At 37.5% G+C, this 27,973-nt stretch overlaps 1 protein-coding gene and 1 non-coding gene across 4 annotated transcripts in view; one reads left to right on the top strand and one right to left on the bottom strand.

Moving 5' to 3' along the window:
• Window positions 1-27,973, top strand: part of MICU2 (mitochondrial calcium uptake 2) — a 113,461-nt gene that overhangs the window by 51,485 nt on the left and 34,003 nt on the right. For all 3 annotated transcript variants that reach the window (XM_053663497.1, XM_053663496.1, XM_053663494.1), the window contains exons 3-6: window positions 12,545-12,576; window positions 12,683-12,758; window positions 25,144-25,191; window positions 26,009-26,091. In XM_053663497.1, the coding sequence (XP_053519472.1) occupies window positions 12,545-12,576; window positions 12,683-12,758; window positions 25,144-25,191; window positions 26,009-26,091 (239 nt within the window). The remainder of the gene's footprint in view (window positions 1-12,544; window positions 12,577-12,682; window positions 12,759-25,143; window positions 25,192-26,008; window positions 26,092-27,973) is intronic.
• On the bottom strand, window positions 10,570-10,676 carry LOC119059080 (U6 spliceosomal RNA). The gene has a single exon (XR_005084363.2). It is a non-coding gene; the product is annotated as a U6 spliceosomal RNA (small nuclear RNA).

The following is a 27,973-nucleotide window of genomic DNA, read 5'->3' as shown; positions in this document are numbered from 1 at the left end:
CACATACTGTGTGCTCAGTAAGTTTTAGCTGTCTTATTGTGTTATAAATTCACTGAATTGTTCCTAACATAAAACTTGTTTAAAATTGAAATGTATATACCACAAAAGTCATCATTTTTAAAGTAATTTTTAGTATATTCACAAGGCTGTGCAACCATCACCACTGTCTAATTCCAGAACATGTCATTATGCCAAAAAGAAATCCTGTATCCATTAGCAGTCACTTTCCATCTCCCCTGCTCCTGCCCCCTGCCAGTTACTAACTACTAACTACTAACTACGTTCTGCCACTATGAATATGCCTATTTTGGATACATATATGAACGGAATCATACAATATTTTTTTCTTTTACTCCTGGTTTCTTTTACTTAACAGGGTATCAGGGTTCATCATAATGTTTTTTAAATTCCCACCAACAATGTATGAGGTTTTCAACATCTCCATATTTTCCCCAAAACTCATTATTTTTTATATTTTGTTTTTTATTATAATAGTCATTCTAGTAGGTATAACGTGTTATGTCATGGTTTTGATTTGCATTTTGTGTTGCTACCTATATAATTCAGTGAATAACTAAATTGAATTTTACAGTTTATTTTTTCTCTATTTTATTTATTTATTTTGAAAGAGGGGGGGAGGAAGAGAGTGAAACATCAATGTGTGGTTGCGTCTTGCACGCCCCCTACTGGGGACCTGGCCTGCAACCCAGGCATATGCCCTGACTGGGAATTGGAATAGTGACTATTTGGTTCACAGACTGGTGCTCAGTCCACTGAGCCACAGCAGCCAGGGCTGAATCGTACAATTTAAATGGAGGAATTTTATGGTAAGTGAAATATATTACAATAAAGCTATAAAATACGTATGTAAAAAATACCACTTATTGTTCACAACTGAAAATATTAATAACTAAAATTATTATACTTTAGAAAAATAAATGAGATACCAACATAATAAAAACATGACTCTTTACATGCTTTTCTGATATCAAAGGACTCCTGTGGATCTGAGCAGATAATATATACCAGTACATCCATCTAATGCAGTTCTAACAGATACTTAACAGATTTTTAGGAACCAGTTTTTATGTCATCAAAAGTTTTAAAAGCACAGATTGGAGATATGTTCATTTTCCAAAAACTTAGCTGTGTAGGCCTTCAAGGTCTCAATAAGAACTCTCATTCCCACTCCCATTGAACAGAAAATGAGCACCTGGGTAAATCAGATTATGAGTAAGATCTGCTCTTACAGCATCTGAGTACTTTGCGAAAGTATCAACATTTCTGGTCTCTACACATACACAAATGTTTTCTACACTCTGAGATTTCTTGTGTATACAAACAGACACACACATCTATGATGGAGCTTAATGAGTGTTCCCTCAAAACTGCAAGATGGCATATAAGACTCAAATATTTTCCTGGCTCATCACTAACCCACCCCCAGCTGGAAGTGTTTTTCAGTGTGAGAATAGGTTTAAAGCTGACAGGTCATGCTTTTCATTCTTAAAGACAAATTGCTGCTCTTTGATTGATGGGGGTGGTGTTCAAGAAGGATTGTTTTCCTTTCTCCTTATTTTCTTCATTTTCTGCTTAAAATCAACTTGCTCACTGTTGTTCTCTGAATGATATAGAAAGGAATCATTAAAAAAGGGGGGGGGGGATGGATAGCCCTGGCTGGTGTAACTCTGGATTGAGCGTGGGCCTGCAAACCAGAGGATCGTGGTTCAATTCCCAGTCAGGGCACATGCCTGGGTTGCAGGCCAGTTCTCAGCAGGGGACGCACTAGAGGCAACCATACATTGATATTTCTTTCCCTCTCTCCTCCCCTTCCCTTCTAAAGATAAATAAAATATTTCTTAAAGGAAGGAATGGATAAAGCAGAAAGAATATTTAAAAATACCATTCTATAAATATATCATTCAAGCACAAAGAATATTAGGTAATACTCTCCTAAAAGCCTCTATAAAATAATTCTAAACTTAGATTGTTTGGAATTTCATCAGTTTGAGCCTCTTTTGTGGGATTTCTGTACAACAAATAAGCAAAACAAGGTAAGTTAAAAGCATGAAATTCTGAAATGATTCATCTTGTTAGTAGACTTAGATTCTTTTTTCTGACATTGATATACATATGATTTCTGCTATATTATGATTGTTATAATAAGAAACTGGAAAAACTTTACATTTTTAAAAGGTCCTTTGTCACCAGTTTGTATGGTATTGGAATACGGCATCACCAAGCTGTTGACTATAAAAAGTCAACTAGGTATTGCACCTTGTAAAAGAATTTATTTGGAGAAAAAAAGGAAGGATTGCAGTGTGGTACATGTAGATATGGTGAGCCTCATGAAGAACCGAACCCGGCGTGGATAGAGGAGGTATTTTACACTGCAAAGAGGAGGTTAGGGGCAGTATGGTTACAACCACAGAGCCCTATTATAACTGGAGTCGTTCCTATAGGAATGTCTTCAAAACATTGCATGTGAGAGCTCCCACAGGCTCTCCCAATTATGTCCAGGGTAAGTTCTCTATCATAATTTTTTGAAGGAACGTTTTTTAGGACCCATGGATAAATCCAAAGTGGGTAGGATTGAGGGTAGGAGCTGTGGGGGGAGCGTTGGGGGAAAATGGAAACAACTGTACTTGAACAACAATATAAAACAAAGAACCTTTAAAAATTTTTATTTGTTGATTTTAGAGGGGGAGAGGGGTGGGGGGAGAAAGAGAAACATTAATTTGTTGTTCTACTTATTTATGCATTCATTGGTTGATTCTTGTATATGCCCTGACCAGGGATTGAACCTGCAACCTTGGCATATAGGGACTGCTCTGAGCAACTGAGCTATCTGTCATAAATTTTAACAAAAGATTAGCCTAAAAACCTTATTCACAGTTGAAGAATTCTCTCTCAAGATTCATTCCATCACTTGTTTATGAAACAAAGGGTGCTGCAAGAGTGACAAGCTCTAATTCCTGGTTATAAGACCCAGTTTTAATGGGGATTTGTAGATACATGTAATCCTGGATACATAAAGCAACTCAGATCCGTCTGATATTTAATGCTGAATAAGTTTTCATACTATAATAAATATCCTGGAGTATATAGGCAATTAGTAAGATATGGGCCCTCAAAAAGCCTTCAGTCTCCTGGTGGGGACTAAATAAGGCCTATCTTAGAAGTTATTTTGTAAGATTCTATCTTCAAGCTGTCCCCTCTGCTCCTTTTTACCTTCTTACTTAATGATGTTATTCAGTTGGTGATTTAGCTGTTTCCTAAACACAGATTTCCATATGTGTTTCTCCAGACTAGACATCTCACCTGATCACCAGACCCACGAATCTTCCTGTCTTTGGACATCTCCTCTAAGAAATACCAAAGACAACTCTAAATGTGTATGTGTGACAGTTTCTCTGCTCTCCCACCCCCACTCCCACACATACCCCCAAGCCTACCTTATCTTCTAGTCCCTCTGCTAATCAATAACAGCATCACAGTTATTCTTTGAAACTATTCCTTACCTAGCACAGTGCCTGGCACAAATATTTATTGACTAGATTAATAAATAAATATACCAATCAAAACAAATTGTTATGTAACAAAATGATGAGTTGTAATTCATTCATTAAAATTTTTGTTGGATTCACCTCCAGTAATAGGCACTATGTTAGGCCTTGGGGGTATAGGTGAATGAAAGAAATACCATTACTATATTAATGGAATTCACAATCTAGTGTGAGTCTGGGTAATAGACTCTTAAGTTTCATAAAGCTTCAGCAGACCTGTTGATGAAGACTGAAGTAATCAGGATTTCACAAAGGGTAGAGAAGAATGGATAAAATTTCGTAAGTGAAAAGCAAAAGGTAGAATGCTCCATTGAGAAGATAAATTGGTTAAGGTGCTATAGCAGATTGTACTTCCAAAAATGGCTGCAATAATATTTCTGGTCCCGTAAACTCCTCCAGACTTTACCATCAAGAGGTGAAGTCTGGCTCAGGCTGGTATAAGTCAGTGGATCGATCGTGGGCCTGCAAACCAAAGGGTTGCTGGTTCAATTCCCACTCAGGGCACATGTCTGGGTGGCAGGCAAGGTTCCTAGTAGGGGGCACATGAGGGGCAACCACAAATTGATGTTTCTCTCCCTCTCTTTCTCCTTTCCTTCCCCTTTCTCTAAAATATAAAATCTTTAAAAAAAAAAAAAAAGGTGAAATCTGTGTCCCCTCTCCTTCAACCTTTGTGGCTGCCTCAACTCATGCAGCATCCATTATGGTACTTTTGAAGTTAGGTCCTAAAAGGCCATTTGGCTATGAAGCCACTTACTGATCTTATTCTCAATGGTAAAAGATTGAAAGCTTTGCTCATGAGATCAAGAACTAGCAACGCTGTCCATTCTCAGCACCTACATTCAATGTTGTACTGGAAATCCTAGCTAGTGAAAAAGCAAGAAAAAGACATAGACCTGCATATTTTAAAAGATCTGTCCTTTTCAGAGACGTGATTACCTATGTATGAAACCCTGAAGCATCTACAAATAATAGAACTACTAGAATTAACAATTAGTTATCAGGGTCACACAGGATACAGGATCTCTATGCAGTTGTATTTCTTTATGCTAGCAACCTCCAGTGCAGCCTGCTAAATGTCTCCAAGCCCCAGCCTTCCACTCTGTCCTACATGCTCTAGCAAATTACCTGATCATCAACTCAGAAAATATGAGTCATTAGATAGTAATTAATTCAGCTTCCTGCCACCAAAATTTGCACAGATGCTCAACCTCTCCTTCCTTCTCACCACAAGGGAAGAAAGAGGCTGACGGGGCCTCCTCTCTTCCCATCCCAGAATTGATGTATATGCTATTCTCAGAATGCCATTAACTGCACTTCTCTGAGCTCATATTAGAGTCTTGCCCTTATCCACAGGTAGATGCATTTCAAGATTCCCAGTGGATGCTTGAAACTGGAGATAGCACCAAATCCTATACGTACTTTTGTTTGCTATACGTGCATACCCATGATGAAGTTTAAACTGCTCTTGAGGCCCCTGTTAAATAAGTAAAATAAGGGACTTGAACGCAAGCTCTGTGATCCCATGACAGTTAGCATAACAGAAATGGCTGCTGTGTGACCAACAGGCTGGTAGTGTCCACTATGGAGACACTGGATAAACAGGTGTTTCATGTCCCCAAAGGACAGAGTGGGACAGTGTTAGATTTCAACACACTGCTCTAAACGGCATACAATGTGAAATTTAGGAATTGTTGACCTCTGAAATTTTTCAGTTAATAATTTCAGACCATGATGGATGGTGGATAACAAACTGCAAAAAGAGAAACTGCAAGATACTCTTAATTCTTCAAGTCTTAACTTAAGCATCTCTTATTTAGAAAAGCTTTTCCTTATCTTCCCCTCTCCTCATTATTTAGTTCTTAGCTGCTGTATTTACTCCTTTATATCAGTTTTCAAACATTAAATAATTGGTTGTGTATAATGTTCTTACTATTTCACAGTGCTTAATGTTGAAAAAGGGCACATTTCTTTTTTTTTTTTTTCCTTTCAAAAACAATTGAAATGTATCTTAAGCAAAGTTGACAAGAGACCAGTTTGGGGCATTTTAGGGGATCACCATTTGTCTTCCTCTAGGACAAGTACCAACCAGATATTTCTTACTAGTCAAATATTCCAGCACAAGTAAACAAGCCAAGCCATATGCTTTGTTAAAGGAAAATAACACCATTGAATTTGGACCTTTTTCCTCTGGTTATCACTTTTATTAGTAATATTAGTTCAGTGTCATTTTCTGCTTTGGTTTTCATAATAGTGACTGAATTCAACTAAGTATTGGAATAATCAGCATTGTCTTACACTAATTCTAATATTGATGCTAATTTATACTTTTATTCAAAAGATATGACATGATGGAAATGTCTCTTTAATTTTTTTGTGTCATAAGTCCACTTATCTCCAGTAAAATGGAATAGAAGTAGATACTATTCCTAATGTTTTTATAGTCAGGATTATCAAATAATTTGGCTAAAAACAAAGATTGATTTGATCCATAGTAATACTTAATATGTATTAATGCATTTGCTTATTTTAAGTATTAAAATAGCTGTTTGCCTATAATAAAATATGCTTGTTCCTGGTTTTACTTACAAAGTCTCTATAAACAGTAAAAAAAATTAAAAAGCACATGGTAGAATTTTTAGAATAGATGGAGACCTTTAAAAACTTCCTTAGCCAAGGACTTCCACCCAAAAATGGAGACGTAGATAGACACACTGTGCCTCCTCAAACAACCAAAAGAATGACAGCAATTTAAAAAGACCAAAACTGACAAAAAATTGAACTGTATGGAAGTCCGACAACCACAGAGCTAAAGAAGAAACATTCATCCAGACCAGTAGGAGGGGACAGAGATGGGCAGCTGGGTAGAGAGGACTCACAATGAAGCAGTGGTGGAGCACCAGGGCAGGCAAGGCAGCTGCTGGCAGAGGAAGCTGTCCCACATTTGTGTGCAAAAAAACCCAGGAAGAACAACTGGAGAGCGAGACAAACCTTGCAACCTAGGGTCCCAGCACAGGGAAATAAAGCCTCAAACCACTGATTGAAAACATATGTGGGGGCTGAGGTGGCAGCAGGAGAAACTCCCAGCCTCACAGGAGAGTTCGTTGGAGAGACTCAGAGTCCTAGAACATACACAAATCAACCCGCCCGGGAATCAACACCAGAAGGGCCCACTTTGCTTGTGGGTAGTGGGGGAAGTGACTGAAATCCGGCAGAGAGCAGAGCAAGCACCATTGTTTCCTCTTGGATCCCTTCCCCACATACAGTGTCACAACACACCAAAGTGGGTTGCCCCACCTTGGTGAACACTTAAGGTTCCACCCCTTATACATAGCAGGCATGCCAAGAAAAAATAAAATGAAAGAACAGATCAAAACTCCAGAAAAAAAATACAATTAAGCTACAAAGAGATAGCCAACCTATCAGATGAAGAGTTCAAAACACTGGTAATCAGGACGCTCACAGAATTGGTTGAACTTGGTTACAAATTATATGAAAAAATGAAGGCTATGCAAAGTGAAATAAAGGAAAATGTACAGGGAACCAATAATGATAGGAAGAAAACTGGGGCTCTAATCAACGGTGTGGACCAGAAGGAAAAAAGAAACATTCAACCAAAACAGAATGAAGAAATTATAATTCAAATAAATGAGATGCTTAGGAACCTCCAGGACATTTTTAAACGTTCCAACATCCAAATTATAGGGATACCAGAAGGGGAAGAGAAAGAGCAACAAGTGGAAAACTTATTTGAACAAGTAATGAAAGAGAACTTCCCCAATCTGGCACAGGAAATAGACCTTCAGGAAGTCCAGGAAGCTCAGAGAGTCCCAAAGAAGTTGGACCCAAGGAGGAACACACCAAGGTACATCATAATTACATTACACAGATGAAAAGTGAGAGAATTTTAGAAGAAACAAGAGAAAAGGAGACAGTTACCTACAAAGGAGGTCCCATAAGTCTGTTAGCTGATTTCTCAAAAGAAACCTAGAAGGCAAGAAGGGGCTGGAAAGAAGTATTTAAAGTCATGAAAGGCAAGGACCTACATCCAAGATGACTCTATCCAGCAAAGCTATCATTTAGAATGGAAGGACAGATAAAGTGCTTCTCAGATAAGGTCAAGTTAAAGAGTTCATCATCACCCAGCCCTTATTATATAAACTGTTAAAGGGATTTACCTAAGAAAAAGAAGATCAAGAATATGAACAGTAAAATACCAAACTCACAGTTATTAACAATCACACCTAAAAACAAAACAAAAGCAAACTAAGCAAACAACTAGAACAGGAACAGAATCACAGAAATGGAGATCACATGGAGGGTTATCAATAGGGGAGTGGGAGGGTGAGAGAGGGGGTAAAGGTACAGAGAGTAAGTAGCATAGATGGTAAGTAGAGAATAGGGGGAGGTTGAAATAGTATAGGAAATGTAGAAGCTACAGAACTTACATGTATGACCCATGGACATGAACTAAAGGGGGAGAATGTGGGTGGGAGGGGTTGTGCAGGGTGAAGGGGAATAAGGGGGGTAAATGAGACAACTGTAATAGCATAATCAAAATATTTAAGCATTTTTAAAAATTATTGTTCAAATACAGTTTTCTTTTACTCCAATCCCAGCCCACCCCCCCCAGTGCTCCCCACCTCCCTCCCATTTCCACCCCCCTTAATTTTTGTCCATGTGTCCTTTATACTTGTTCCTGTGAATCCTTCCCCTTTTCTTCTGAAATTCTCTTCCCTCTCCCTTCTGGTCCCTGTCAGCCTGTTCTCTATTTCAGTGTCTGTGGTTATATTTTGCTTGCTTGTTTGCTTTCTTGTTTAGCTTCCTGTTAAAGGTGAGATTATATGGTATTTGTCTTTCACCGCCTGGCTTATTTCACTTAGCATAATGCTTTCCAGTTCTATTCATGCTATTGCAAAGGATAGTAGCTCCTTTCTTTCTGCTGCATAGAATTCCACTGTGTAAATGTACCATAGTTTTTCGATCCATTCATTGGCTATTGTAAATTGTGCTGCTATGAACATTGGGCTGCATAGGTTCTTTTGGATTGGTGTTTCGGGGTTCTTAGGATATACTCCTAACAGTGGAATTGCTGGGTCAAAAGGCATATTCATTTTTAGTTTTCTGAGAAAATTTCATAGAGTTTTCCATAGTGGTTGTACCAGTCTGCAATCCCATCAACAGTGAACTAGTGTCCCCTTTTCCCCACAGCCTCTCCAACACTTGTTGTTTGTTGCTTTGTTTATGATGGCCATCCCGACTGGTATAAAGTAGTATCTCATTGTGGTTTTACTTTGCATCTCTCTGATAGCTAGCGATATTGAGCATCTCTTCATGTGTCTCTGGATCCTCTGTATGTCCTTCTTGGTAAAATATTTTTTTAAAAGAGCCTAAAAAAAACCCACTCTCAGCCAAAATTCTATCCTGGTGCTGGGAGATGGATACTTCCCCTACCAAGAAAAGCCTCAGTGTATGAAAGCCATGCTTTCATATTGTAGAGTGAAACCTTACAGCCTCAACTGTTAGATCTACTGTTTTTGCTAAGTTTTTTTCCTTTGTGTTATTTCCATGTATAAGTGTGTAATATATGAAATAGCTGTGAAAATAATAAGACTGAATATTTTTATGCATGTGTAACTAAAAAAAAGAAGAGTTCACTTTTCTTCACAAAAAAGAAAAAACAAAAAACAAAACAGTACAGCAAAAGAAAAAGGAAAACCTGAAGGAAAATCTAGATTACTTACAAATGGGTTTAACCCCCTATACAGAAAAATGTGAACAAAAATATTTAGGTCTGTTTACTATGTCCTATGTTGTTACTACTCCTTATGTAGCAAATGTCACCATTGGCCTCTGAGTTGGTGCTCTGGCGTCTCTCCTGGTACAGCTCAAGAACGAGTGGTGTAAGACTGAGCACACCTGGGTGAGATAACCACCTGATGGAAAAATCCTACTAATCCTTTTTCTTACTCAGGGTAAAGTTTATTCACTTAGAAGAGAAATGAAGTACAAGAGAATAGGTGTTCACTTCTGGTAGCTCTGCCTTATCTTTTTTTAATCTAAAAATGAATTTTATAAAAGACAATGCCCCCAAATTTTTATTAGCGTAGATAATTTCTTTATACATTTTCCAAGTATTGATTTCATTTTGAAAATGTGTTTTTACAAGAGAAGCTTATTTTAAGCATATGATTTTTCCATTTCTGAATCAAATATATATAGAAGTACCAAGTTATAATCAAAAGCAAAAAAAAACCTTACTATGATCATACATGCTTAGCTGTCAGTTCTGTGAAATTTTCTGAAGTGTTGAAACTAGTCCACATGTTCCTGCTTTAATGGAACTCAAGATGTCCAACACCTGTCTTTGAAAGATCTGTGTGACAAAGGAAACCCTGCAATGCCTGTATCATGACCTAATTCCTCTTGCCCTTCGCTGGGCCCTGGGCCCTGTCTGTTTTAATTGTAAAATGGGGATAAAAATTTATTAGCCATGTAAAGGTAGGGATCTCACCATGGAGACATTCTGAAATCTTTTCTAATTTTTATTCAAGTATTCATTCAACAAATATTTAAATGCTAAGCCCCGAGCTGCATAAAGGTACAAGAGATATGGAATATCTGCCTCAGTAGGGTTTTACAAATTAGTTCTTAGCTGTGATTCTGGTGTTATTTGATTAGCTTGTACCTTTACGTTTATTTCATTTACATATTGAATTGTATTGGCTCAGCTGTTTGGCATCAAGGCTACCAACTGCAGGAAATCAAAATTTACCTTTCTGAGTTTCAAGTAGAAAGATTTTTTAAATTTAATTATTGTCAAGTACAGTTTACTGTCTTTTACTCCCATCCCAGCCCACCTCTCCAGTACTCCCCACCTCCCTCCCATTTCCACCCCCCTTAGTTGTTGTCCATATGTCCTTTATACTAGTTCCTGTAAATCGTTCCCCTTTTTCCCCTGAAATTCCCTCCCCTCTGGCCACTGTCCCCCTGTTCTCTATTTCAGAAAAATATGGAACACTTCACGAATTTGCATGTCATCCTTGCGCAAGGGCCATGATAATCTTCTCTGCATCATTCCAATTTTAGTATACGTGCTGCCGAATCCAGCACATAGAAGGATTTTTTTAAGCACAAAGATTCCTGAACGGCCAGAAAGGAATCTAGCTATGAAGTAGATGTAAGATCCCTTAGAAATTATCTTATTTCTCAGAAATCATCGATACTGTCATCTCAGGATGTCACCTTCTAGATGTCAGTTTTACTTCCTAGAACACTTCTTTTCATTAGGAACTGATCCTTATCAATCTTTCTTTAAAAAACTGATAAGACTAACCTTAAATGTCTAAAAATGTAAGTGCATATGGTAATGAATAATTTGTTACACAACTTTAATGAAAACAGTATGAGGCATATGAATCATTGTTCCTTTTTTAAGTTAATAGAATATGCAAAAGTAGAAAAACACGTGTACTACACAGTTTTCTGTGATTTGTATCAACATCATATTACTACAATTCTACATACACATTCACATGGACTCTTAGATTTGTAAAATAATTGGTAAGGTTTATCTCTGTGACCATCTCATGGGAGATATTACAGTCTAGGGTTAATAGGTTAATATTACAGTCTAGGGTTCTTTGTTATTTGGTGACGTGTAATAATGTATCAGGAATAACAATTAGCCCAAAATGGAATACCTAAGCTTATGAACATGGTATAAGTGTTTCTAAAAATCATAATATCCATAATATGATTAATAATACAAAAATAAAATCGACAATTTATAACATCAAATAATAGAATTTATCCCCACTAGGTTTATAGTTCTAAGTAAGTATCCAAACTACAGAATAGGACATGTGAAAGTATTCACTTTTTTAACTCGTCACATGAATTTTCAGTGTATTGAAGGAACTTCTTTTTGAGAGCAAATGGAAGTTTGTTGATACACATGGCTTATGTAAGAAACAAAACAGGATCTTTTCCAGCATTATTCTAGATGTGTAAAATGGCAGACTATCAGAATAAGTTCCAACAAAAGAAACAGTGTGATAGCTATAGAATTACAGTGGGTAAAAGGAAAGTGATATAATCAGTAGAGAAAATGGCTGAAATCTGAAAGAATTTAAATCCAGTAGCAAAGTATTAAAAGTGACATCATCTTAGAGTGGATAGTCATGTTAGCCTTTTAAATTTGACTGCAGAGTTCTAAGCTTAAGAGAACTTTTCAGGGTTCAAAAAAATAGCTTTCTAAAACATGAAGCTGTATTTTTAATCAGTAGAGCACAAAGACACATTTAATAATTATGTAAACAAAACTATGTTTGGCAAGAATTTATGATGCAGACAACTAAGATAAGTCAAAGATACTTAATAAGGGATCATGTCAGTGGATAGACCTGAAAGGTATTATGCTGTGTGAAATAAGACAAAGACAAATGCATGATTTCACTTATATGTGGAATCTAAAAAAAAAAAATTCATAGATACAAGAAACAAACTGGTGGTTTCTAGAGCAGGGAGGTTACGGAGCAGCCAAAATAAGTGAAGGGGAATAAGAGGTAAAAGTTATGTAAAATAGAGCATAAGGAATGTGGTCAATAATATTATAAAAACTTTGTATGGTGACAGAAGGTAACTAGACTTATTGTGGTGATCACTCATAATGCATATAATTGTCAAATCACAATGATGCACACCTGAAAATAATAGGATATTATATGCAAAGTACGTCATGTGTCTAAGATGGGGTGAATGAAATTGAAAATAGGGCTTACAAAGAACCTGCAGTGTCTTTGTGTTCAGATATAGAATTCTCTGGATCATAACTTTCATTTAGAAATTTTAGCTGAAATTGCCAAACTTTTTTAAAAATAAATATTTGATTGTTTTGATTTTTAAATGATTTCTTTCTTAATGGAGATCAAGTTTGACCAAGGAATGTAGGTAATAAGTAACGTTTTTCTTTGCTTTAGGTAAAACTTCAGTCAAGAAGCTGACAGAAAAGGTAAGCAGTGTGTGTAGGGAGCAGTTCTTTTTGTAAATTTTCTTTATAATAGAAAATGAACTTTTATAAATTAAATTAAAATATTTTAATATCTGTATATTTGAAGGATATCGAGGATGTACTGGCAGCAATCCAAAGAACTCATTGTGGATCAACCTTTTTTAGAGACCTTGGTGATAAAGGTAATTGTGATTTGTTGAGTTTCTTCTTAAGTGTTTTAATTAACCAAAGTATTATTAACGAATCATGATATAAGGTTTGCAGCTGTGTGTTAGAGAATATACAGGAGAGACTATATAGAGAGAATGTTACAACACCATGTTACTTATTATATGTTTTGAGTCATAATAAAATACTCATTAAATAAATAACTTTGTCAAACTCTTAGCATTACACATAAATTATTCAAGCATCAATTTTCATTAAGGCCAGGATAGAGGAGTAAGGCAGACTGTCTAAAGTAACAAGAGAAGGCCTCACAGAATTCACATAAAAGAATTATTAAAGTTTCCACAATCTCGTAACTAGCTAATGGTACTATATTAATTTCTTGAAATAAAAAATTTTACCCACCATGTATTATAAAAAAGGAAATTGTAAGTCATAGTTATTTTCTGCTTTTTAAACCCAAACAGAATTCTCAGTGTAATACCACCCTCAAAAATGTACTAAATATAGCCCTCACTGGTGCAGCTCAACTGGTTGGGTGGTGTCCCACAAAGCAAGAGGTCACATGTTCAATACCTGGACAGTGCACGTGCCTAGGTTCTGCATTCAGTCCCAGGTGAGGCTGCATGTGAGAGGCAGACAACTAAGAATTCAGTCAGTAGTGCTCTGTCACATTGATGTTTCTCTCCCTTTCTCCCTCTCTTCTCCCTCTCTAAATAAATACGTAAATATGACTCCAGTTTTCAAATATTTCCAGAGAAGCATAGTAACAGAATTTAATCATCTTTTCAGGTGGCTCCTAAGGATTTTTCAACAAATTTTTTAATATAATTATTTGAAGTATTTCTCTATTTCATATGCAGTTTTTAAACATTGCCATTTAATAGCATTTGTTTTACAATTAGACATGACAAGTATGTATTAACTTATTTCTCCTCTAAATATTCTGAAGTGCTGGGTTTTTTTAGAAAGTATTTTCAGAGGGCAGGTGCCTAGAATGCTCTTGTACAAATATCTTGTCTATAATCTATCTTGAGAGTATAGGATGCTATTTTCACACTGCCTCAACTGTGTTTATTTAAGCTTGTTAGGACCACTCTGTGTGGTTTCAGAGATTGCAGCCCCATGAGACCAGGCTCTGAAAGGGGCTAGTAAGTCTCCCTGGAAAACCAGGTAACACAGGTGGTAGGCATGACCCGACTCTTAACACCAAGGGTTCCCGTGAGAATCAGGCCTGATAAATACTTTGTATCCTTTGAAGTTTGCTCTGCTTTGCTTTGTATGGCTCTGTTTATATAAACCGGATGTTTTAAGCTCAAGGCACAAGGAGTAAACTCCTTATCTCATAAACCATGTCTCAAAGACCATCTGGCATCAATATGACTAACAAACCCTGACCTATGACAGATCTCTGTGTTCCTTCCGTTGTTATCTATAGATAATACCTGTTTTTGTATGATTATAGCCTTTTGACATTGATTGATGAGCTATGCATGTATGTTGTATATATCTACATGTACCATTACCAATACAAGCCATTTGGTAGAAGAGCTTGAGGCATTCTCCACTGGAGGGAATCGCCACCCCCCAGTGGAACAGCAAGATTGTGTCTAGGATGACTTATTTCTCATCTGAGGAATTCTTTGGGATGGAGTTCCTCCCATACAAGCTTTTTATTTACATCAGTATATCAAAGAAAGATGAGAATTTTCTTTTATAAACAGCTCCCCTGTGTAAAAGACATGGACTTATGTCTAGAGGAAAGAAACATGAGGTCTTTTTTTGGCACCAAGCCCAGTTCAGTCTAGCACATTGGCCATTTCTTCACATTGCCATATTCCTTTGAAAATTAGAAAAAGACTATTGACTTTTTTGTGATAGTCAAGAGATGAAATACTTTGTTCCTTCAACTATTAATATTAGAGTGTCTTCATATGAACACTGAATGTTTTAAAGAAAAAAGCATCAGAAGACTTCCTATAGGCTTTTTTATGAAAGAGAAGTACTCCTGCTCTAAAATATAAAAACAACAGAAAAGTTGGTGATGCAAAATAAAGTAAGTTATCAAAGACATTTAAATACATACCTGAAGTTAGTTATAGCTAAAACACAGAAAACCTGGATGTAAAACCCTTACCTGCCTTGATCTGAATGACTGGGGTCCCACATCTTTGCTTTACGTGATTGAGAGCCATTAGGGTGTGGTCTTACTCCTCTGCCATCATCTCTCCATCACTTCTCCTTTCTGTACTACCGTATTAGCTTTACTTTAATTAGCTTGTATTGTTCTTCCAACAATCTTTTTAGTTTTTAATTTTTTTAATTTTAATTATCACTCAAGGACACTTTATTCATTGGTCTGAGAGAAAGAGAGAGTTTCAGAGAAACATTGATGTGAGAGAAAAATATCGATTGTCCACCTCCTGTACCTGCCTGACCAGGGGCCAAACTTGCATCCAAGCCATGTTCCCTGACCAGAGTCAAACCCACAACCCTTTGGTCCATGGGACAACTCTCCAAGCAACTGAGCCACACAGGCCAGGGTTCTCTTTCTAATTTTTATATTAATTTTTATTTATCTTACGCTTCTTCCCCACTTATACCTGCTTACTTAAATTTTTCACCCATCTAAAGGATGGGTGAAAATTATACTTATGATCATCCAAACCTGGGAAATAATTTCACATTTTTCTGAAGTTCTATAACTCTTATTATCAATATCTCTCAGCGATATGTAGCATCTTCTATATATATTTGCATTTCAGCCTCCTGGTATACACAGCATCATCTATTAAGAATTCTTGCCATAGCCCTGGCTGGGTAGCTTAGTTGGTTGGAGCCTTGTCCCATACACCAAAAGGTTGCAGGTTCAATCTCCAGTCAGGGTACATACCTAGTTTGTGGGTCTGATCCCCACATCTGAGCACAGCTCTGGATCTAAGTACCAGTTATTAGAAAATGTAAAAGTTAGAGGAACATGAAATGACACCAAGAAGATGCAATCATCAAAATTTTCTAGGCTATAATAACCCTTACAGGACAAATAACCAGATTTCTTCAACAAATTAATTGAAAGGGGGGAAAAAGAGAAGGGAGAACCTGTATATCAAAAGAGATTTAAGACATAAGAAACAAAAGAAAAATTAAAAAGTTGTGAATCAGGTACACTATCAATAGTGAAAAGGCAACCTACTGGATGGGAGAAAATATTTGCAGATTATATATAGGGGGCTAATATCCAGAAAATGTAAAGAACTTCTGCAACTCAACAATAAAAAAACAATTTAGAAGTGGGCAAGCTGGAATAGATATTTCTCCAAAGATATACAAATGGCTGATTCTCACATGAAAAGATCCTCAGCGTGACTATTAGGGAAATGCAAATCAAAACCACAGTGAGATGCCACTTCACACCCATTACTATCGGGGGGAAAAAAAGAAAATAATTATTGGCAAGGGTGTAGAGAAATTGTAATACTTTCACATTGCTACTAGGGATGTAAAATGGTATGGCCACTGTGGGAAATAGCATGGATGTTCCTCAAAAAATTAAACATAATATAACCATTTGATCCAGCAATTCCACTTTGAATATATACCCCCCAAAATTAAAAGCAGCGACTCAGGCTTTGGCCATTGTGACTCAGTTGGTTGGATTGTCTTCTAGACCAAAAGTTGTGAGTTCAATTCCTAATGAGGGCACTCACTCAGATTGTGGGTTTAATCTCGAATCAGGGTACATACAAGAATGCAACTAATTGATGTGTCTCTCCCTCAACCTCTTCCTTCCTGTCTAGAAGCAATGAAAGAATGTCTTTGGGTGAGGATTAAAAAAAAAAAGCAGACACTCAAACAGCTGTTATATTATTACACCATTGTAAGCAGCGTTAGTCACAATAGCTAAAAGGTGGAAATGGATGATAGATAAATGAACTGTGGTCCATCTATAAAACAGAATATTATTCCAACTTAAAAAGGAATGGAATTCCAATAAATGCTACAATATGGATAAGTCTTGGAGACATTATGCTAAGTGAATAAAGCCAGTTAGGAAAGGACATACTATATGATTCTATGTATATGAGGTCCCTAAAATAGAGACAGAATGTAGACTAGACCAGCGATTTTCAACTGGTATGCTGCCGCAAACACACAGGTGTGTGGCTAGAATTTTTAAAACATGCAATACCTGACTATTTAGTCAGAGGCACTGACTTCTTTTCCCTTCATTATCAGGGAATAAAATGACAACAGCCAACCCAATAGTCATCCCGTGTGAATGAGTCAAAATTATACCTGTTTTTGTCAGGTCAGCAAAAACTTTTGGTGTCATGGTTTATATTTAATTCTTTTATCCACCTTGAATTTATTTTTCTATATGATGTGAGTTGGTGATGAAGTTTCCTCTCTCTCTCTCTCTCTTTTTTTTTTTTTTTTTTTGCATGTAGCTGTCCAGATCTCCCAACACCATTTGTTGAAGAGGCAATTTTTACTCCATTTTATGCTTCTGCCCCCTTTGTTGAATATTAATTGGCCATAGAGACTTGGGTTTATTTCTGGGCTCTCTATTCTGTCCCACTGGTCTGTGTGTCTGTTCTCATGCCAATATCAGGCTGCTTTTATTACTGTGACCTTGTAATACAGTTTGATATCAGCTATTGTGGTTCTACCTACTTTGTTCTTCTTTCTCAAAATTGCTTCAGCTATTTGGGGTCGCTTATGGTTCCATTTAATTTTTGAAATGTTTTTTCTTTATCTGTGAAATACATCATTGGTACTTTAATAGGGATTGTGTTGAATATATAAATTTCTTTGGGTACTATGCACATTTTGATGATGTTAATTCTTCCAATTCATGAACATGATACATGCTTCCATTTGTTTGTGTCTTCCTTAATTTCTTTCTTCAATGTTGTATACTTTTCTGAATACAGGTCTTTTACCTCCTTGCTTAGATTTCTTTTTAGGCACTTTATTTTTCTTGTTGCTATAGCAAATGAGATTTCCTGGCTTGTGTTTCTGATATTTCATTATTGGTGTACAAAAATGCTTTTGATTTCTGAATATTGGCTTTGTATCCCACTGTTTTGCCAAGTTCATTTATTAGGTCCAGAAATTTTTTATGGAGTTTATAGAATCTTTTATGTACACTATCATGTCACCTGCAAACAGTGACAGTTTTGCTTCCCCCTTTTCAGTTTGGATACACTTATTTCATTTTTTTGTCTGATTGCTGTGGCTGGGCCTTCCAATATTATGTTGAATAGGAGTAGTGAAAGCCTACATCCTCATCGTGTTCCTGATCTTAGCGGGAAAGCTTTTAGTTTTTGCCCGTTGAGTATGATGTTGGCTGTGGGTCTCTACTATATGGCCTTTATTAGGTTGAGGAATGTCCCTTCTATTCCCACTTTGCTGACTGTTTTAATCATAAATGGGTGCTATACCATATCAAATACTTTTTCTGCATCTAATTTTTTAACTTTTTTAATTGATTAGGCCATTACATTTGTTCTATTCCCCCCTCCGTTCCCCTCCACCCTGCACATCCCTCCCCCACCATTCCCCCCTTTAGTTCATGAACATGTGTCTCAAATTCTTTAGATTCTGTATTTTCCCTACTATTCTTACCCTCCCCCGTACCTATTTTCTATCTACTGTCTATGCTACTTATTTTCTGTACCTTCTCCCCCCTTCTCCTTCTCCCACTCCCCTGTTGCTAATCCTCCATGTGATCTTCATTTCTATGGTTCACTCCTGATCTAGCTGTCCTCTTAATTTGCTTTTGTTTTAGGTGTGGTTGTTGATAACTGTGAGTTTGCTGTCCTTTCACTGTTCAACTTTTTTATCTTCTTTTTCTTAGGTAAGTCCCTTTAACATTTCATATAATAAGGGCTTGGTGATGATGAACTCCTTGAATTGGATCTTATCTGAGAAGCACTTTATCTGTCCTTCCATTCTAAATGAAAACTTTGCTGGATAGAGCAGTCTTGGTTGTAGGTCTTTGGTTTTCATGACTTGGAATATTTCTTTCCAGCCCCTTCTTGCCTGTAAGGTGTCTTTTGAGAAATCTGCTGACAGTCTGATGGGAACTCCTTTGAAGGTGACTGTCCCCTTATCTCTTGCTGCTTCTAGAATTCTCTCCTTCATTTTAATCTTGGCTAATGTAATGCTGATGTGCCTTGGTGTGTTTCTTCTTGGGTCCAACTTCTTTGGGACTCTCTGAGCTTCCTGGATTTCCTGGAAGTCTATTTCCTCTGCCAGAATGGGGAAGTTCTCTTTTATTATTTGTTCAAATAAGGTTTCCACTCGTGACTGTTCCTCTTCCCCTTCTGGTGCCCCTATAATTCGAATGTTAGAACGTTTAAAGATGTCCTGGAGGTCCCTAAGCCTCTCCTCATATTTTTGAATTCTTGTTTCCTCATTCTTTTCTGTTTGGTCATTTTTTCCTTCCTTCTGGTCTACTCCCTTGATTTGAGTCCCAGTCTCCTTTCCATTACTATTGGTTTCTGTGCATTACCATTCATTTCAATTAGTTTAGCTTTCATATGTTTCTCTAATTTGTGACTAAAATCAACCAGTTCTGTGAGGATCCTGATCACCATTGTTTTGAACTGTGCATCTGAAAGTTTGGCTGTTTCTTCATTGCTTAGATTTATGGGCTCTGGGGCTCTGAGTTGTTCTTGAGCCATTTTTGGTCTGTTCGCGCTGTTAAATATGAGGAGCGGGGCCTTAGTTGTTTACCAGGGCGGGGCCACCCAGGTCGCTGGTTTGTGACACCGTATGTGGGGGCGGGATCAGAGAGGGAGCAATGGCGGTCCTCTCCACTAGGCCCAGTCCGTCCCACCACTTGCCCCGGCCAGTTTATCCGAACGGAATTGTGCGAGCCTGCTGCCCCGCGCCGTGCAGTCTCAATGCTCGCCTCTTCACTGGTTTATCTGCACGCAAATGTGCGATCTACTGCAGACAGCCAGCTATGCCTCTTCCCTGTGTGTGCCCGTAGCTAGCCTGCACCTGTGATCCGTGTCTTCGGCTGGTTGCGCACCACCAGGTCAGGGATCTTTTTGGTCAACCCACTCCGCTGCTGGCTTCACCCCTCTTACCAGTTTAGCTGAGCATTTTGGGTTTTTTCGGACTCCGTATTGTCAATTTTCTGTGTGGTTTGGTTGTGCTTATTGTTGTTAAAAATAGTTGTTCTTAGATTAGGTTCTGCGCGGACGCAAGGTGTTTCCACCTACGCCTCCATCTTGGCGGAAGTCTTTCTGCATCTATTAATATGCTTATGTGATTTTTCTCTTTTCTTTTGTTTATGTAATGTATTACATTTACTGATTTGCGAATGTTGAACCATCCTTGCATCCCTGGGATGAATCCCACTTGATCATGGTGTATGATCTTTTTAACATATTGCTGGATGTGGTTTGCCAATATTTTGTTGAGGATTTTAGCATCTATGTTCATCAGTGATATTGGCCTGAAGTTTTCTTTCTTTGTTGTGTCTTTATGTGGTTTTGGGATCGGGATGATGCTGGCTTCATAAAAAAAAAATTGGCGTATCTTTCATCTTCTTGAATTTTTTGGAATAGTCTGTGAAGGATAGGGGTTAGCTCTTCCTTAAATATTTTTTTGAATTCTCCTGTGAAACCGCCTGCTCCAGGGCTTTTGTGTGTTGGGAGTTTTTTGATTACTACTTCAATTTCTTCTGCTGTTATTGGTCTGTTCAGACTTTCTGCTTCTCCTTCTTCAATTTTGGAAGATTATGTTTTTCTAGAAATTTGTTTATTTTCACCTAGGTTTTCAAATTTCTTGGCATATAGTTCTTCATAGTAATTTTTTACAATCCTTTGTATTTTTGTGGTATCAGTTGTAATCTCTCCTCTTTCATTTCTGATTGTGTTTATTTGGGTTCTTTTTTTTCTGATGAGTCTGACTTAAGGCTTGTCAATTTTCTTATATTTTCCAAGAACAAGCTCCTGGATTTATTGATCCTTAGGATTGTGCTTTTAGTCTCTATGTCATTTAATTCTGCTCTGATCTTGATTATTTTTTTCCTTCCACTTGTTGTCAGCTGTCTTTGTTTCCTCTAGTTCTTAGAGGTGTAGGGTTAGGTCATTTATTTGAAATGTTTCTGTCTTTTTTAGGTAGGTCTCTATTGCTGTGAAATTCCCTCTCAGGACTGGCTTTGCTTTGTCCCATAAGTTTTGGATTGTTGCAAGTTCATTTTCATTTGTTTTCAGAAACTTTTTGGTTTCTTCCTTGAGACTTACAGCATGCTATTCAATCTCCATGAAGCATGCTATTCAATCTCCATGAGTTTGAGTGTTTTTGAGTGTTTTTTTTTAGGGGGGGGGTTGGTTTCTAGTTTCAGTCCCTTATGGTTAGAGAAAATGCTTGATATGATTTCCATTTTCTTGAATTTGTTGAGGCTTGTTTTGTGTCCTGTCATATGATCTATCTTCAAAATGTTCCATGTGCGTTTGAAAAGAATGTGTATTTTGTTTCTTTGGAATGAAAGGTTCTATATATCTGTTAGTTAAGTCCATTTGATCTAGGACATTGTTCAGTGCTGCAATATCTTTGTTGATATTTTGTTTGGAAGATCTGTCCATTTTTGACAGTGGAGTGTTAAACTCCCCCACCGTAATTGTGTTGCTATCAATATCTTAATTGAAGTCCTCCAAGATTTTCCTTATGTATTTGGTTGTCCCAGTATGGGTGCCTATATATTTACAATGTTTATGTCTTCTTGATGGATTCTTCTTTTGAGTATTATGAGGTGATCTCTTTTTATGGCACTTGTTTTGAAGTCTATTTTGTCTTGATATGAATATTGTTACCCCAGCTTTTTTTTCCTGTCCATTTGCCTGGAATATTTTTTTGCAGCCCTTCACCTTCAGTCTGTGTAGGTCTTTTGTTCTGAGGTGGGTCTCTTGCAGACAGCATATGTGTGGGTCATGATTTCTTATCCATTCAGCTATTCTGTGTGTTTTGATTGGAACATTTAATTCATTTACATTTAAGGTTATTATTGATAGGTACTTATTCATTGCCATTTTACTTCCTTTGTACCTGTGTTCCTCTCTCTGTCACCCTCTTTTTTTCTTTTCTTAAAACAGGCCTTTTAGCATCTCTTGCACCGTTGGATTGGTGGGGGAGTATTCTTTGAGCCTTCTTTTGTCCAGGAAGCTCCTTATTTGACCTCTCATTTTAATTGAGAGCCTTGATGTATATAAGAATCTTGGTTGCAGGCCTTCTTTTTCATTTCATGGAATACTTCTTGCCATTGTTTTCTGGCTTGTAGTGTTTCTGTTAAGAAAACAGCTGCTAGCCTTATCAGGGCCCTTTAAATGTTACTTCTTGTTTCTCCCTTGCTGTTTTTAAGATTCTCTCTTTGTGTTTAATACTTGGCATTTTAATATGATACGTCTTGGAGTTGGCCTCTTTGGGTTCATCTTGATAGGACTCTCTACGCTTTCTGAACTTACATGGTTTTTCCCTCTCCCAGTTTAAAAAGTTTTCTGTTGTTATTTTTTCCAACAGAATTTCTATCCTTTGTTCCTTCTGTTCTCCTTTTGGTATTTCTATGATTTGCATGTTTTTGCGTTTCATATTATCTTGGAGTTCCCTTAAGCTATCTTCATATTTTTTTAGTCTTTTTTTGTGTCGCTGCTCTACCTGGTGTTTCTTTCCACCTTGTCTTTCAGCTCACTAATTCGGTCCTCTGCTTCATCCCACCTACTTGTAATTCCTTCTACTGTGTTTTTTATTTCAGAAATTGTATTCTTCATTTCTTCTATTGAAATGAAATTTTCTGTTTCCTTTTTCATATGGTTGTATTCTCACTCAATTCCTTGTAGTTGTCTGTGAGTTCCTTGAACATCTTTATAACCATTATTTTGAATTCTGTATTTGGTATTTTGCTTACCTCTATTTCATTTTCCTCTTTTAGTTGGGAGTCCTCCATTCCTTTTGATTACAGGTTCTTTTTTTGTCTCCCCATTTTAGATGACTCTTTTTGTTTGTTTCTGCCCTTCCTGATGTTTCACTTTGCTAGCTCCCTTTGTATAGTGAACTTCTGTGGTAGGAATTCTATGGAATTTAGTGGTGTGGTCTCTGATCTCCTTGTCTGGATGCTCTTGTCTGGTTTGCCCTTTCTTCTGTTTGTGTGGGCTCTCTTGTTGTACTTGGGTTTTTACCTTTTGGTGGTTCCTTTGTTGGTGAATTCTCTCCTGCAGTGGGTATACTGATGTTCACAGTTCCTGCCTATTCTTGTATGTGATAAATGGCAGGGGTAGGCAAAATGGATTAAGACAGTGGGAGAGTATTCCATGGGATTCAAAGTACCAGCAAGTAGAGAAAAGATAGGAGATTCTTTGTATAAGTATAGCGTTAACTGTGATATTTCACCCAACTAGCCACTTTTATAAAGGTGAAAGAGAGATGAGACACTTATTAGAGGGGAGGAGGATTGTGAGCTGAATCCAAAAAAGAGATCAATTGTGCAAGGTTAGATGAGATGTAGTGAGAGTAAAGGATAGAAAGTAGGCATAGTTAACCACAACAGTAATAAAGCTCAGGGATAAAATAAATGGGCTAAGATCAGGTAAAGGTGCTATGTGGTATTTACAATTGTGTAAAACAACAATTATTTACAATAGTACTGGAACAATAATAATATGATAAATATGTGATTTAGATAACAAGAATAGACCATGATCAAGAGTAGTGTGTTATTGGAACATGAGTGAAAGAATGAAAATTAAAATACAATATGAAAGAGAGAATGAGGAAAACCAGTCAAACAATGCAATTAAACAGATTAAAATGAAGAAAACCAAACAGAAACAAGAGAAATAAAAAATACTAATAAAATAAAAGAAGTAGAAATAATTTAAAAATAGTAATAATACAAATAAAGAAATGCTAATTCTATAGGATAACAAAATGAAACATGTTTCAGTTTCTCAGTTTTGGGGATTAGCCTTGTGCTCCCCCTTTGGATTTGTCTCAGGACCTTGCACAATTCCAGGTCTTATTGTCTCACTTGGGGGAAGAAAATAAAAGAGGGAGAGTTTAAAAAAAAAGCCTCCTGCTGACTTTAAACCCATTGAGTGAGTTCTGCTGGTCTTCCTGGATACCACAGAAGGAGGGGGTGGGCTTTGCTTTTCTCCCTTGCTATGGTTTTGCTAGGTTAGGGACCAGGTCTGGGCAGCAATATTCACAGTTGCCCAGCCTCCAACCCAGGTCCTCCGTGAGCTGCAGACCCCCACAGTCCATCTGCACCAGGCCTGCACCATTAACCCACCAGTTGCACCAAGGTACATGCGGTGCGCCTCCTTGCTCTTTATGAGCCCTCTGTGACCAGAACCTACTGCGGGCAAGCAGCTCCAGTCATGTGGTGCCACTCAGCCTCTGGGTGAGCAGCATGAATCAAGCTCTTGCGAGCAGATTAAATCAGCCACAAGGCAAGTGATGCTGAATCTAGAGTCAGCAGTAGGGTGAGTGGGGTGAATCAGCTGCCTGGCAAACTGCCCAAGTCCCAGAGGGCCCTCAGCTGGATTCCACTATCCTGTGATGGCCCAAGCTAAATGCTGGCACACAGCTCAAATCACCAGCTATGAGCTATTTTATTTTATTTTTTATTTTATTATTTTATTTTATTTTTTGTTTTGTTTTATTTTATTTTTATTTAACTTTTTTTTTTTTTTTATGTAAAAGCCTATAGTTTAAGCCTGCCTTTCTTAACAAGTGCCTGGCTTTTCACACAGCCCAGCTTTCTAACCAGATTGGAGACTCTCCAGGTCAGGGTCTGTTTCAGCCCAGCAATTCTCCCTTCTCCAGGCATTGCCCAGCTCCCTAATTTCTCTGGCAATGATCTGGCCAATGTCTACAGTCCCAGCGGGTGTATACCGCCTCTGTGTGTCTCCCACTTTGTCTCTATTCCACCCAGTGACTTCAAGCAACCAGGTCCTTCCTGGTGCCTGGCTGCCCTCCCTGGTCTGGTACAGGAGGGAGCTGGTGATCTAACTATTCTTCATGTATCCTATGGCAGGTGCTGGGCTGAGGGCCGAGGCAGCCTAGGTCCCTGCTCATACCAGGGACCTTAGTGTCCCAACACAATCTCCTCACCATTTGTTTTTCAATGTCCTCTACAATTTTTGGCCTCCAAACTTTATATAAGCTGGGATTCCATTGGCTGTTCACTCTGTTCCTCAGAAGATCAGCAAGGTGTTCCAGCTAGGCACAGGGAGAACTGGGCTCTGCTCCCACCTACCTCACTGCCATCTTCTCTCTCCAAGAAAATCTGTTTTTAATAAATTTTCCATATATTGTAGTATGTATGTGATTACTTCTGAACCATCTCAACCTTATTTTCCAATGTTTTTATTTTATGTCTTCTAGGATTAATTTCATACACTGAGTATCTCTTCTTGCTTACAATCCTCACTAGTAAGTATCCACTTTTTTTTCAACTATTATGTGGAATTCTGTATTTCTTAAGAAACAGCATTTTGGAGGTTTAGTATTTTATGTCTTTATCATTATAAATATTATTGGTACCTTAGTTTCTGTGTTTAAAAACTTCTCATTGGCAGTCTGCATAATTCCAGACTAGTACTCTTCAAATTGTCAATGTCATGAAAATCAAGGAGAGATAGAGAAACTTCCACAGACTGGAAGAGACAGGGAGACAACTAAATACAACATGGTTTTCTGTATTTGATCCTAGAATAGGAAAAAGAGCATTAGTAGGAAAACTTGAAACCAAAATAAAGTCTGTAGTTAGTTTAAAAATGCCATACAAGTATTAATTTCTTAGTTTTAATAAAGGTACTGTGGTTATTAAGATGTTGGCATTAGAGGAAGTTGGATGAAGAATATATGGGAACCCACCATATTATCTTTACAACATTTCTGTAAGTCTAAAATTATTTCAAAATAAGTTTTTAAAAAAATTCTGAGAAAGGAAAATAAAGAGAACAGGAAATCAATATGATAATAGCCATAGTCTTATAAGAGTATAAGAAAGCTAAAAAAAGTGAAGTTCTCAAATTACTGTTCATTCGAAGGGCAGCACACTTAATAGCAGAACAGCACATCCATGGAAACGTACCAGCTTTTGAAAATCATTAACATAAGAAGCGATTTTTTTTTCTGTGTTTAGGAACTTAGTCATGTAGGTTCTGATGGCTGATTTCAAATTTGAAAATCTTTAAATATACACATAATTTGCATTTCAAAATATTCATTTTTCTTTTGATCGTAGAACCCCATACTGGGTTCCATGTTGCTTTTAAAATGCTGGATGCAGATGGTGATGAGATGGTTGAAAAAAAAGAATTTTTTAAGGTAAGTAAGAGTCTAGTTATTTTTGGTTTATCAACACCTAGAAATTTGTGTGATAATTTTACATTTTCATACAATTCAAAACTATATCCACTGCTTATGAATCAAATATCAAGAAATCAATTATATACATTAAAAATACTAAATTTTTTGTATTACAACCTTGAAGAAACAGTTAAGTAACAGAGCATAAGACTTTAAAATGAAATTAGCTGAAGCATCTACATTTTTTAGGGTTTTATTTTTATTTTTTTAAATATGTTTTATTGATTATGCTGTTACAGTTGTCCCATTGCCCCCCCCTTTATTCCCCTCCACACTGAGTACCCCCTCCCACCCACATTCTCCCCCTTTAGTTCATGTCCATAGGCCATATATGTAAGTTCTTTGGCTTCTGCATTTTTTCTATACTATTCTTACCCTCTCCCTGTTTATCTTCTACCTATCATTTATGCTACTTATTCTCTGTACATTTTACCCCCTCTCCCCCTCCCACTCCCCTGTTGATAACCCTCCATGTGATCTCCGTTTCTGTGGTTCTGTTCCTGTTCTACTTGTTTGTTTAATTTGTTTTTGTTTTTAGGTTGGGTTGTTAATAACTGTGAGCTTGTTGTCATTTTACTGTTCATATTTTTTACCTTATTTTTTCTTAGATAAGTCTCTTTAACATTTCATAAAACAAGTGCTGGGTGATGATGAACTCCTTGAATTTGACCTATGTGAGAAGCACATTGTCTGCCCTTCCATTTTAAATGATAGCTTTGCTGGATAGAGTCATCTTGGATGTAAGTCCTTGACTTTCATGACTTCAAATACTTCTTCCCAGCCCCTTCTTACCTATAAGGTTTCTTTGGAGAAATCAGATGACAGTCTTATGGGAACTCCTTTGTAGGTAACTGTCTCTTTTTCTCTTTCTGCTTCTATGATTCTCTCCTTCATTTTAATCTTGGGTAATATAATGATGATGTACCTTGGTGTGTTCCTCTTTGGGTCCAACTTCTTTGGGACTCTCTAAGCTTCCTGGACTTCCTGGAAGTCTGTTTACTTTGCCAGATTGGGAAAGTTCTCCTTTATTATTTGTTCAGATAAGTTTTCAACTTCTTGCTCTTCCTCTTCTCCTCTGGCACCCTGTGATTCAGATGTTGGAACATTTAAAGGTGTCCAGGAGATTCCTAAGCCTCTCATTTTTTTTTAGTTCTTGTTTCTTTATTCTGTTCTCATCGAGTGTTTCTTCCTTCTGGTCCACACTGTTGACTTGAGTCCTGGTTTCCTTCCTGTCACTGTTGGTTCCCCGTACATTTCCCTTTATTTCACTTTGTATCGCCTTCATTTTTTCATTTAATTTGCAACCATATTCAACCAATTCCATGAGCATCCTGATTACCAGTGTTTCAAACTGTGCATCCTATAGGTTGGCTATCTCTTTGTTGCTTAGTTGTATTTGTTGTGGAGCTTTGATCTGTTCTTTCACTTGGGCCATTTTTTTTTTGTCTGGGTGTACTTGTTACGTAGTGAGGGGCGGGGCCTTAGGTGTTCACCAGGTTGGGGCAACCCACATTGCTGCATTGTGACACTGTTTATGTGGGACAGGTTCAAGAGGGAACAGTGCCCATTGCTCAGCTCTCTGCCACTTTTAAGTCACTTTCCTCACTATTCACAGTCAAATTGGGCCCTTCTGGTGATGATTCCCAGTTTGTGTACTTTGTAGGACCCTGTGGGTCTCTCCAACGAACTCTCTTGTGAGGCTGGGGTTTCTCCTGCTACATCCTCAAGCCCCACAGGTGTTTTCAGTCAGTGGTTTGAGGCTTTATTTCCCCATGCTGGAACCTGGGTTGCGTGGTCTGTCTCGCTCCCCAGTTGTTCATCTGGATTCATGTGCATGCAA

Source organism: Artibeus jamaicensis, unplaced genomic scaffold (genome assembly GCF_021234435.1).
Source record: "Artibeus jamaicensis isolate MK-2021 breed Jamaican fruit bat unplaced genomic scaffold, CSHL_Jam_final contig_3188, whole genome shotgun sequence".
Lineage (NCBI taxonomy): Eukaryota > Metazoa > Chordata > Mammalia > Chiroptera > Phyllostomidae > Artibeus > Artibeus jamaicensis.
The sequence above is the reverse complement of the archived record's forward strand: the minus strand, read 5'-3'. Positions and strand labels throughout refer to the sequence as shown.